Raw genomic sequence first — 13,277 nt, forward strand, 5'->3', positions numbered from 1 at the left:
AAGTCAAGGGGTTTGAACACTTTCCGAATGCACTGTATGCTCATATTATTGAACAGGTAGTGGGTCTCCCCTTCTCCAGTCTGTTTAGGTACACACACACTTCACATACACCTCCCACAACATTCATGCTGTCCCATATGCCACTCTGGGCTCGTGTGGGTGGAACAGGCTTTGGTTTGTTGACCGCTGTCTGTGTAAGATCGCATGTCCCCTTCTTATTGGAGAGAGAGAGCCCCACGGTGGCAGGAGATGGCACAGCATGGGACGGGACCGCTGCATCCCCCCCTCCACTACCTCCTGCACCATCCTCCCAGCCTTTGATGTGTGTCTCATCACTCTGTTGGCATGCCAGCACTTTCTCCATTTCCATGGTAACAGCTCATTCTTGTTTACCCCCGGATCAATCCTTTCCCTTTTCTCTTTCAAGACTGTCAAGGGAGATGTGATTATATAACTTTATGGCACATCTCTTGCCTTTGGTTTGGTGTCTTTACAGTAGACCTGTGTGGCATGCATGGAATTTGCAGTGGGATCATCATAGTGCTCAAATAAATAATGTTGAAATAGCAATCAGTGTAATTACTGTATGTGTGCGCCTAAGCCTCTTCAATGGTCATAAACGTTGTAAGTGGATTGCCTCACAAAGTAAATTCTCCCACTAATGATGTATACTGAACAAAAATATAAACGCAACATGTAAAGTGTTGGTCAAATTTTTCATGAACTGAAATAAAAGATCCCAGAAATTTTCCATATGAACAAAAATCTATCTCTTAAAATGTTGTGCACAAAATTGTTTTCATCCCTGTTAGTGAGCATTTCTCCTTTGCCAAGATAATCCATCCACCTGACAGGCGTGGCATATCAAGAAGCTGATTAAACAGCATGATCATTACACAGCTGCATGTTGTGCTGAGTACAATAAAAGTCCACTCTAAAATGTGCAGTTTTGTAACGCAACACAATGCCACAGATGGCTCAAGTTTTGAGGGCGAGTGCAATTGGCATGCTGACTGCAGGAATGTCCAACAGAGCTGTTGCCAGAGAATTGAATGTTCATTTCTCTACCATAAGCCGCCTCCAACATTGTTTTAGAGAATTCGGCAGTACATCCAACCGGCCTCACAACCACAGACCACGTGTAACCATGCCAGCCCAGGACCTCCATATCCGGCTTCTTCACCTGCTGGATCGTCTGAGGAGGGTTGGATGTACTGAGGAGTATTTCTGTCCTTTTGTGGGGGGAAAAATATTTCTGATTGACTAGGCCTGGCTCCCCAGTGGGTGGACCTGGCTCCCAAGTAGGTGGGCCTATGCCCTCAAAGGCCCAACCATGGCTGTGCCCCTGCCCAGTCGTGAAATCCATAGAATAGAGCCTAATGAATGTATTTCAATTCGCTGATTTCCTTCTATGAACTGTCAGTAAAATCTTTGAAATTGTTGCATGTTTCGTTTATATTTTTGTTCATTATATATGTGTCAAAGTGAGAAATGGCCTTCAAATAAATTACTTCATAGGCTACAACTCTGTCAAAGCACAGTAGGCCTACAATACATAATTTATTTGATTACAGCTCGCCATAAATTGTATTGATTATTTAGGAAGATGAGTGTGGCCCTAAAAATATGCGATTTCTCTCTAAAATAATAATATTAACTATTCGTACTAAAAGTAGCATTACAGTTAAAATGATCACTTTAATCAGCTATTTATTACGGGTGAAGCGGAAGAAGTATACATCCACTGACTACTGCGGAGTTTGCATTGCGGGCACGGTTGTTGTGGGCCAAATGGGAGAGCCTCGTAAATGGCGTCCCTTGAGAAAGCAAGAAACAGATGTATGTCAGGAGAAGTGCAGTATTATCATAAGGAGACGTATACTTGGATGACGGAGGAGGAATGGAGGGAATAAGAGAGGCAGAGGAGGTCGAAGAGAGAGAGGGAGGAAGACTGTGAGCTTGAGTCGGTTAAAAATGGTGGGAAAAAGGGAGAAGGTTTGTTAAGGAAGAATGGTAGAAAATGTAAGCAAAGTGAGCTGAAGACAGGAGGAGAAATGGAAGTGAATGAGGGTGAAGTATCGGAGGTGGTAGGTGTGGTGAAGTACTCGGAGCTCGAAGCTTGCACAGAGGGTCAGGATAAAGATGAGTCTGTGACAGTAGGAGTGATGTTTTTGGAAAAAGTGGACCCTTGCCTTTTGGCTGATCCATTTGGGGTTTCAGGATGGGTGAAAAAAGCGTTGGGAATAGTGGAATCGGTGAGGGTAACCAGAAGTGGTCTAGTGATTTAAACAAATGGGGGAAATAATTGTGAATTGTTTTGCTCTCAAGAAAAGGGCGCCATTGAAAGGAGTGATTACTAGGGTAGCAGTAAATGTAAAAGTTGACCAACTGAAGGGGAAGATTCCTGGTGTTTGTGATGCTCGTCGTTTGGTGCGACGCAAACAGGGTGGTGAGAGTGGGGAAACAAAATAGTTATTGTCTGTTCTTTTGAGTTTTGAAGTTGAGTCTTTGCCTGACAAAGTGAAGTTAGGATATATAAGTTATCCTGTACGAGCTTATGTGCCGAATACATTACGATGTTGTCACGAACGTCTAACATAGAGGAGAACCAAGGCGCAGCGTTGCAGGCAAACATACTCTTTATTGAGCGAAACGCGATCAAAACAACAAAGACGGTAACGTGACAGTACACGGTCAAACACAACCAACTTGAAACAAGAACCCACAAAAACCAAAGGAAAAACTGACAGTTTAAATATGGCTCCCAATCAGAGACAACCAGCAAACAGCTGACACTCGTTGCCTCTGACCGGGAGCCACTCAGGCCAACATAGAAATAGAGAACATAGATCTACACACCCTGGCTCAACATAACAGTGTCCCCAGAGCCAGGGCGTGACAGATGTTACAGGTGTCAAACTTATGGGCATGTGGCAGCAGTGTGTAGGAGGGAGGTTCCAAGGTGTGAGAAGTGTGCAGAAGGGCATGAGACAAAGGAATGTGTAGCATTGGGGAAAGTAGTGGTATGTGCTAATTGTAGGGGTGCCCATGGCGCTGGGGATCAGAAATGTCCCGTGCGAGAGAGGCAGGTTGAGGTTTCCAGGGTAAGAGTAGTGAAGAAGGTGTCAAATGCTGAGGCAGTGAAGAAAGTAGAGGAAGATGGGTCAAGGGGGAGGAGTGGTGAGAGTAGTAGATATGTACCAATACAGAGGGATAGGGCAACAAGTTATATACACTACCGTTCAAAAGTTTGGGGTCATTTAGAAATGTCCTTGTTTTCGAAAGAAAAGCAATTTTTTTGTCCATTAAAATCAAATTGATCAGAAATACAGTGTAGACATTGTTAATGTTGTAAATGGCTATTGTAGCTGGAAACGGCTGATTTTGAATGGAATATCTACACTGCTCAAAAAAATTAAGGGAACACTAAAATAACACATCCTAGATCTGAATGAATGAAATAATCTTATTAAATACCTTTTTCTTTACATAGTTGAATGTGCTGACAACAAAATCACACAAAAATGATCAATGGAAATCAAATTTATCAACCCATGGAGGTCTGGATTTGGAGTCACCCTCAAAATTAAAGTGGAAAACCACACTACAGGCTGATCCAACTTTGATGTAATGTCCTTAAAATAAGTCAAAATGAGGCTCAGTAGTATGTGTGGCCTCCACGTGCCTGTATGACCTCCCTACAACGCCTGGGCATGCTCCTGATGAGGTGGCGGATGGTCTCCTGAGGGATCTCCTCCCAGACCTGGACTAAAGCATCCGCCAACTCCTGGACAGTCTGTGGTGCAACGTGGCGTTGGTGGATGGAGCGAGACATGATGTCCCAGATGTGCTCAATTGGATTCAGGTCTGGGGAACGGGCGGGCCAGTCCATAGCATCAATGCCTTCCTCTTGCAGGAACTGCTGACACACTCTAGCCACATGAGGTCTAGCATTGTCTTGCATTAGGAGGAACCCAGGGCCAACTGCACCAGCATATGGTCTCACAAGGGGTCTGAGGATCTCATCTCGGTACCTAATGGCAGTCAGGCTACCTCTGGCGAGCACATGGAGGGCTGTGCGGCCCCCCAAAGAAATGCCACCCAACACCATGACTGACCCACCGCCAAACCGGTCATGCTGGAGGATGTTGCAGGCAGCAGAATGTTCTCCACGGCGTCTCCAGACTCTGTCACGTCTGTCACATGTGCTCAGAGTGAACCTGCTTTCATCTGTGAAGAGCACAGGGCGCCAGTGGCGAATTTGCCAATCTTGGTGTTCTCTGGCAAATGCCAAACGTCCTGCACGGTGTTGGGCTGTAAGCACAACCCCCACCTGTGGACGTCGGGCCCTCATACCACCCTCATGGAGTCTGTTTCTGACCGTTTGAGCAGACACATGCACATTTGTGGCCTGCTGGAGGTCATTTTGCAGGGCTCTGGCAGTGCTCCTCCTGCTCCTCCTTGCACAAAGGCAGAGGTAGCAGTCCTGCTGCTGGGTTGTTGCCCTCCTACGGCCTCCTCCACATCTCCTGATGTACTGGCCTGTCTCCTGGTAGCGCCTTCATGCTCTGGACACTACGCTGACAGACACAGCAAACCTTCTTGCCACAGCTCGCATTGATGTGCCATCCTGGATGAGCTGCACTACCTGAGCCACTTGTGTGGGTTGTAGTCTCTGTCCCATGCTACCACTAGAGTGAAAGCACCGCCAGCATTCAAAAGTGACCAAAACATTAGCCAGGAAGCATAGGAACTGAGAAGTGGTCTGTGGTCACCACCTGCAAAACCAGTCCTTTATTGGAGATGTCTTACTAATTGCCTATAATTTCCACCTGTTGTCTATTCCATTTGCACAACAGCATGTGAAATGTATTGTCAATCAGTGTTGCTTTCTAAGTGGACAGTTTGATTTCACAGAAGTGTGATTGACTTGGAGTTACATTGTGTTGTTTAAGTGTTCCCTTTATTTTTTTGGCGTACAGAGACCCATTATCAGCAACCATCAGTCCTGTGTTCCAATGGCACGTTGTGTTTGCTAATCCAAGTTGATCATTTTAAAAGGCTAATTGATCATTAGAAAACCATTTTGCAATTATGTTAGCACAGCTGAAAACTGTTGTGCTGATTAAAGAAACAATAAAACTGGCCTTCTTGAGACAAGTTGAGTATCTGGAGCATCAGCAATTGTGGGTTCGATTACAGGATCAAAATGTCCAGAAACAAATAACTTTCTTCTGAAACTCGTCAGTCTATTCTTGTTCTGAGAAATGAAGGCTATTCCATGTGAGAAATTGCCAAGAAATGTAAAGATCTCGTACAACGCTGTGTACTACTCCCTTCACAGAACAGCGCAAACTGGCTCTAACCAGAATAGAAAGAGGAGTGGGAGGCCCCGGTGCACAACTGACAAAGAGGACAAATACATTAGAGTGTCTAGTTTAAGAAACAGATGCCTCACAGGTCCTCAACTGGCAGCTTCATTAAATAGTATGTGCAAAACACCAGTCTCAACATCAACAGTGGAGAGGCGACTCCGGGATGCTGACCTAGGCAGAGTTGCAAAGAAAAAGTCCAGTGTTCTTTTGCCCATCTTAATCTTTTCGTTTTATTGGCCAGTTTGAGATTTTTCTTTAATCGGCACAACAGTTTTCAGCTGTGCTAACATAATTGCAAAAGGGTTTTCTAATGATCAATTAGATATTTCATAAAAAATCAGCCGTTTCCAGCTACAATAGCCATTTACAACATTAACAATGTCTACACTGTATTTCTGATCAATTTGATGTTATTTTAATGGAAAACCAGGACATTTCTAAGTGACCCCAAACTTTTCAACGGTAGTGTATGTTTCAGTAAGATTGGATTTTTAGCATTTATAGCAATGGTTATTAATTGTACTGTAGGGATGGAACGTAAGTCAAAGAAAATTGAGGTTGTGGTGGCAGCTGCAGAGAGGTTTTGGGTATGCGAGCCTTGACATCAGAAGAGTTACAGGGAGTGTTAAGTGGTGATGTCCCATGATTTCAGGTTGAGGACATGAGGTAGGAATTAATATATTTAAATAGTGGAGTTGTTAATTATTAATAATATTTTTGAATTTGTGAGTGTAGTGTTAGATGGTAGGGTATTTCTTTATTTTATTTTTCAAGCAAAATATAAGGGAGTTGTACTCCAGTCTAGTAGGTGGCGGTAATGCAACAAATTGGATGCCAACCGCCGTTAAACCTCATCGAAGAAGAAGAAGAAGAAGAAGACATCTATTACTTTTGACTGCTCGATGTTGTCAGCATCAACTAGTATGGTATGTCCCCCATAATCCTTTGCGCGTCACAATAGTTGCCAGTCATTCTGCCGACGAGACGAATGTGAGTGTTGACTGGAGTCAAATAACTAACTGTGAAATCTACGAAGTTTATTTTGACATGTCTTATTGATAGATAAGTTGTTACTTTACTTGCACCTTTCATTTCAGACAGTATGAAAGAGACAACAGCCAAGAGACGCGAGAAACCCAAGGACTCCAAAGCTGAGAAACAGAAGGATGCGGGCCCCGTGCCACAGGATGTGGAGATGCCGGAGGAAGACTCGGCTAGTGCAGAAAAGAAACCCAAGGAACTTGATACCCTCACACTAGATGGTTAGCTGCGATATAACAGAAATCCTGAAAGGGATATATTCAAACTCAATGTCAGATACGTAAGATTGCCACGGAAACAACTGCTTCGGGTTTTTGCTACCGTATTGAATGTTAGCTAGTTAGCTAGCTAGTGTTAGAAAGCAGTTGTTAGTCTATGTAACTAGCTAGCTAAATTGCCAGGTGTAATTGGTAATATATTGTTGAAATGTAGCTATCGTGAGAGAGAATATAGTTAACTGACCTAGTTCGCCTGTTACTATATGATCTGACTAACTGCGTTATCGCTGGTCTGACTTTTATTCACTCGCTGTAGTAGTAGCTAGTTCGCTATCTAACAACGAAATCCCCTAGTCATAGCTAGCCAGTGAGCAAGTTAATCAGTTTGCTAGCAATGTTTACTTAAATGTGTGTCAGTTGGAAATCACTTTACTGCCGTAACCTGTCAAAGCAGTACTTATATATTTTTGTATCTCCAATTGTAGCGATCTAGCTTGTCATGTCAGTAACTACATTGTATTTGAAAAATAAATCCGTTTTGAGATGAGTGAAAGAACTGACATTAGCTGTCAGCTTTTTTTCATCCCTCTTCTATAAAGGTCTCTCCTTATGACCTTACTCCCCCTCTCCTGTTATAGACATCAAAGAGCATGTGAAGCAGATAGAGAAGGCTGTGTCGGGCAAGGAGCCTCGCTTTGTGCTGAGGGCCCTGCGCGCCCTGCCCTCGACCAGCCGCCGCCTCAACCCCAACGTGCTGCACAAGGCTGTGTCTGGCTTCTACACCTCCAACGCCGCCGGCAAGGAGTTCCTACTCAGCTTCCTGGAGGAGGTACGATGAGTGCAGATCGTATCAGATAGAAACGACTGTGGTACTACTATTACTACTACTGTTGTTGAGAAACCTTGGCTATGAACTATTACTCATGGCCTTTTTCTCTGTCTCCTTTGCCCACTTGGCTCCTTTGGTCCCTTTCTGTCCGGTTCTGTCTTTCCTTCCCCCTCCTCTACCAACACCCTCTCCCCTCCATCTATTGCATCCATCCAGCCCATGGACACAGAGGGAGATGTCCAGTTCAGGCCCCGTACAGGGAAGGCAGCTGCCACCCCCCTGATCCCTGAGGCGGAGGCCTACCTGCAGCTGCTCCTGGTGGTTTACCTCACCAACAACAAACGCTACACAGAGGTGGGCTGACTGAGCTCACACACTCTCTCTCTCATGCCTCTGTCTTGCTCTCATGCATGCACAGTACATATTTATGTTGGATTGAGCTCTGAATTCTCTTTGATATTTACAATGCTCACCATCACACCGTAGTCATTAGAAATAAATGATGACTGTGTTAATGCCCGACTGCCTGACTTGGTTCTTAGCTTCTCACTTTTCTCTCTGTAGGCCCAGAAGGTGTCAGACGAGCTCTTGCAGAAGATCGGCCCTCAGAACCGGCGGGCTCTGGACCTGGTGGCCGCTAAGTGTTACTACTACCACTCCCGCGTCTACGAGTTCCTCAACCAGCTGGACACCGTGCGTAGGTAAGCCCACCAACACTTTATCACTGACTGTTTTTGTTCCTTTTTAGATATATTTAAAGTATTTTCTGACTTAATTAAACAGATGGAGAGGATGACGGTGGGGAAAGATGGAGGTTGATTCAAAAGGCAGTAGGCCAGTCGTGTATATTAAACTAAATAAAACCCTTCTCAAAGTTTCCTGCACACGCGTCTGAGGACGGCCACCTTGCGGCACGACGCCGACGGCCAGGCCACGCTGCTCAACCTGCTGCTGAGGAACTACCTGCAGTACAACCTGTACGACCAGGCTGAGAAGCTGGTGTCCAAGTCAGTCTTCCCCGAACTGGCCAACAACAACGAGTGGGCCCGCTACCTCTACTACACCGGTGAGAGAGACTGGGAAGGAGAGAGAGGGGGAGGTTCCCTAAGCATACACATTTCTGTTGAAATAAGGTGTCACTCGTGATACATTTTAAACATTTTACTAGTTGAAGACATCAGAAGTTGTTTAGTTTAATCACATTCAATTGAATTATGTTTTTCAGACCAATATGCCTCTACAGGTTTTGAAGTGACTATAATAAACTGCCTCAGAATATTAATGAATTTGTAGTTATGGCCTTAGTTTTCTGCTTTTCCACTCTGACCATTCTCTCCCTCCCCCCTCCAGGTCGTATCAAGGCCATCCAGCTGGAGTACACAGAGGCCAGGAGGACCCTGACCAACGCCCTGAGGAAGGCCCCCCAACACACAGCAGTGGGCTTCAAACAGACAGTCAGTACACACACAGCATGCAGTTTTTCCTCAGTGCATTTATTACATTTTACTCTTTTAGCAGACACTCTTATCCAGTGCGACTTACAGGAGCAATTTGGGTTAAGAACCTTGCTCAAGGGCACATCGACTGATTTTTCACCTAGTCGTCACAGGGATTTGAACCAGCGACCTTTTGGTTACTGGCCCAATGCTCTTAACCACTAGGCTACCTTATTAAAAAGGAGAAACTATTAAGAGTTGACTCTCAAATTTCCCATAGTGTATTGCCTGACAATGTATTTTCAATCAAACTTTATTTATAGAGCACATTTCTTTTCTTACAGGGGATGATTCATTTCTTCTTTTTTTAAATATATAATATTTAGTTTGACATTTCTTCATTTAGTTTCTCCACTTCATACACAAACCTACACACACAAACAACAACTTAGACGCACACAATGACTACATCTCATCTGCCCAGACCAGCATGCTCACACCTCCATCCCTAATGCCTGCATTATTGTTTGCCACTTGGCCGTAAATTGTATCAACTAGTTTTTCAGGGATGAATTAGTAATTCACAGGATTCAATTCAAAGTGCTTAACAAATAAAATAGCCCACTGTATACCACAAAAAAGTTCAGGTTGTTCACATCTTCTCTCCATCCCTTCCAGGTCCACAAGTTGCTGATTGTGGTGGAGCTGTTGCTTGGGGAGATCCCAGACAGGCTGCAGTTCCGCCAGGCTCCCCTGAAGCGATCCTTAGCGCCCTACTTCCTGCTCACCCAGGGTAAATTGGTGGCGAGCTGGGTCATGAGAATGAGTCTTTAGTGTGAGTAAGATGTGAACCCTGGTCTCTGTTCCCACACAGCCGTTAGGACGGGTAACCTGGCCAAGTTCAACCAGGCCCTGGATCAGTTTGGAGAGAAGTTCCAGGCAGACGGCACCTACACCTTGATCATCCGCCTTCGACACAATGTCATCAAGACAGGTGAGTGACCAGGCATTTCACTTTGGGCTATTCTTTCACATTCTCAAATGGCTTCCTCTTCTTTTTAACTGTTTTTTAATACTTGAATGACTTGTTGATATTTAACACCATGTCTCCCTGTAGGTGTGCGTATGATCAGCCTGTCATACTCACGTATATCCCTGGCAGACATCGCTCAGAAGCTGCAGCTGGACAGTCCAGAGGATGCTGAGTTCATAGTGGCCAAGGTAACATGATATTCTACAGCCATACTCAACTGGTGGACCTTGGTCCGGACCGGACTCAGAACAGGGTCGATACGGACCGCGGGGCCCTACTTTATCAATAAGAAGTGGATGAAAAAAAAGAAAAAAAAGTTTTTACTTAGTCTGGCTTTCAACTTACTGCTGTTGAGAGTTGTAATAGTAGAATGCGCAATTTTGAAATGTTGTAGTGCATGGGCAGTTTTCCTCTGTCATTCACTGACAGACCTTAGAGAGCTATTTATAATTTGTCAGAAATGTCCAGTTGATCAATTACTAGGCCGATTTAGCTAGATAGGTAAGTTAGGCTAACCAGTTATCTAAATCTTGTAGTGATCTTGGCCAGATTGCGTGCCCAGGGGCCTCGACCCCAGGGATGCCCCCATTTGATTTTGTTGAGTCACTCGGGTATCATGAACACACAAGACATGGAAAAATGTGTTGAATTGCAAGAAATTAGCTTTTTCTCTCCGCCAACAAGAGGGGGATGAACAGTTTGGGGTCGCATGGGTTGCGAAGTGGGGGTTTGTTACCACACCAATAAACTACATTATTCATCCGGACCTTTGCCACCTAGGAAATATGCGACCAGACCTCAAATAGTAGTTGAGTCCCCCTGAATTACTACATACCCTTACCTTATCCCCACCTCCTGCGCTACGTCAGCTCATGCAAGGATTTCCTAAAGTTATTAAATTAATAGAAAAGCACATCACTTGTGTGTGATAAATACGGCATGCAGTCCTCAACTGTCCTAAGTCACAGGTGACACAATGGAACACTACCGCAGTCTCTTTCTGATTTTTCTCTCTCCCAACCTCCATCCCTCTCTTCCAGGCTATCCGTGATGGAGTGATTGAGGCCAGCATCAACCATGAGAAGGGCTATGTTCAGTCTAAAGAGACCATGGACATCTACGGTACCAGGGAGCCCCAGCTGGCCTTCCACCAGAGGATCTCCTTCTGCCTGGACATACACAACATGTCTGTCAAGGCCATGAGGTTTCCACCCAAGGCTTACAACAAGGACCTAGAATCAGCAGAGGTGTGTACCAACCTTGTACTACTCCTTGTATTAGCCCCTGAAATTGACCCTAGTGAGGGTTCTGTTGTAGGACATGGTAAGACATGTTTTCTTTATCTGTGCTGCAGAACTACATTTTAAAATTGTGACCACAAGGGGGCATTGTTGTCAACTAGTTTTGTCAAATGTTTATTTGGGACTAGAATTTCAGACAATGCTTACTGTCATTCTAAAATGTGAACTATTTGCAAACTTCATCATTTTAAGGATGCACTATGCAGAAATCACTCCGCCATTTTCTGGTTGCTAATAGTTTGCCTAATTTCAGTTTGTGAGAATCATGGTACCATCTAAACCACTGTGAAATATATTTTCCATAACCAAAAATATATTTTCAAAACCGAATGTTAACGACGCAAAAATAAAACTTAAGAACGGGAGGCATAAATATGGCGCACATAGAACAGCTCTACCGCTTCTTAGACTTGCTTTCAATGAGAATGACAAATCTATAACACAGATTTCTATGTGAATTTGGTTAGGGATCCCAAAAAGTGCCATATGGCAGCTGTGTTGACATAATGCTTGTGTGTTTACGTTTCAGGAGCGCAGAGAGCGGGAGCAGCAGGACCTGGAGTTTGCCAAGGAGATGGCCGAAGATGATGACGACAGTTTCCCATGATCCTCTGAGAGAAGCGAGTGCAAGGATGCCTTGTTGTTTTTCCCTTTCCTCCCTACTCCCTCCCTCTTATAAGTTTTTTGTTTGTTTCTCTTCAGGCACAAGGCCATTATAACATTTTATAAGTATGTTACAATTCTAACATACAGTCAGAACACCACAATTCAACCCTACCACTGGTCCTCATTGTCCCTGTTTTTAGACTTGGTCATGCGTGTGTCACTGTAAACTTGTCCCCTCTACTTTTTAAGTACTTGGTGTATCTGTACTGACTTTGAGGCCAGCACACAAATAAACATTCTTTGTCATTTGAATTTCTCACTTGGGGAACACTCATTTGTACAGTGAATGTCTGGCAAGCTAAGAGCCGTTTAGCACAGAGCAGCTTGTATTTGTAAACTTTTCCGTCAGGAATGATGTTGGCTCCTTGATTGTTGTTCTTGCGCAATGCAATTAAATATCTTGACCGCTGCCCTTTCTAAAATGCAGATATCTGGAAACTTATATTTCAAAATACCTTGAGGAAATCAATGAATGTGTTGGCCCTCTTCAGAACTGTGCATGTTGTTCAATGCTCCTGTTCCTTCCTCTGATTTCTTAACTTAGTTCCCTCTCTTCCTCCTGCCTCATCACATAGTTTGCATCCCAATTTCCTTTTCTCACGAAGTGTGCGCTTGTTCCCTTCGCTTCATGGATTTTAAAGTTAATGACTGGTAAAATGTAAACCAGTCATGGAATATAACAGTAATTTCCTGTCAAATTCAAGTGAACAAATGCCCATGTCATCACCAATCCAATGCTTTTCAATATGTTGGAGACTAGTGAACGAGTCACACTTTAGCAGGAAGGAGAGATTATTGGGACACAACCACAGATATATTGTACAGTTCAAGGCCCATTGTAAGGTAATGATGGTTGTGGAAAGTCAGTTTAAAGGGATATTTTGGCAATGAGGCAACCATGCTAGTAGATACTAATAGACTTCCAGTCATTGCGCTAATGCTAGTTAGCATTGGCTCGTGAAACTACCTATTAGTAGATAAAGGGCCTCATTGTCAAAATCCCGAAGTATCCCTTTAATTCATACACTAACAATTGTCATTGCATCTATGAAAATAAAAAATGTTTGGCTTTGGTGAAGGGTGACAGTAGAACCTTGGTGCATGTTTTTTGGCCATTTATCAATGGGAGGGATGATCCATTGTATTATTTTTTTTTTAAATATATATATACACACCTACTGGCCGGTTGTGATTATTTGTCAAATGTGCTATTGATTTCATTTGTTAAAGTATACAGCTAATACTTAAGTCTTTCTATTGATAATACTTATGTCTTTGATAATACTTTAGAAATCAACATATAATTGGCATATACATTACTCTTACTGAATTTCCACGTGGGCGAGGATATTGGAAATGTAATCAAAGCCTATTGGAT

The 13,277-nt window shown here is 43.7% G+C and overlaps 1 protein-coding gene across 2 annotated transcripts; it reads left to right on the forward strand.

Moving 5' to 3' along the window:
• The first annotated feature begins 6,309 nt into the window (after positions 1-6,309).
• LOC311104536 (26S proteasome non-ATPase regulatory subunit 3-like) lies at positions 6,310-13,077 on the forward strand. Of its 2 annotated transcripts, none has more exons than XM_084146399.1 (12): positions 6,310-6,365; positions 6,473-6,637; positions 7,273-7,463; positions 7,680-7,817; positions 8,028-8,164; positions 8,339-8,529; positions 8,814-8,917; positions 9,578-9,692; positions 9,774-9,893; positions 10,017-10,120; positions 10,973-11,179; positions 11,763-13,077. In XM_084146399.1, the coding sequence occupies exons 2-12, from the start codon at positions 6,478-6,480 to the stop codon at positions 11,838-11,840; spliced, it is 1,545 nt and encodes a 514-aa protein (XP_084002525.1). In that variant the 5' UTR covers positions 6,310-6,365; positions 6,473-6,477; the 3' UTR covers positions 11,841-13,077. The 2 variants fall into 2 exon arrangements, with proteins under 2 accessions (XP_084002525.1, XP_084002526.1); XM_084146400.1 differs by having other exon boundaries at positions 6,344-6,365; positions 6,477-6,637.
• Positions 13,078-13,277: the final 200 nt, after the last annotated feature.

Source organism: Coregonus lavaretus (assembly GCF_964263955.1).
Source record: "Coregonus lavaretus genome assembly, chromosome: 28".
In the NCBI taxonomy this organism is placed as follows: domain Eukaryota; kingdom Metazoa; phylum Chordata; class Actinopteri; order Salmoniformes; family Salmonidae; genus Coregonus; species Coregonus lavaretus.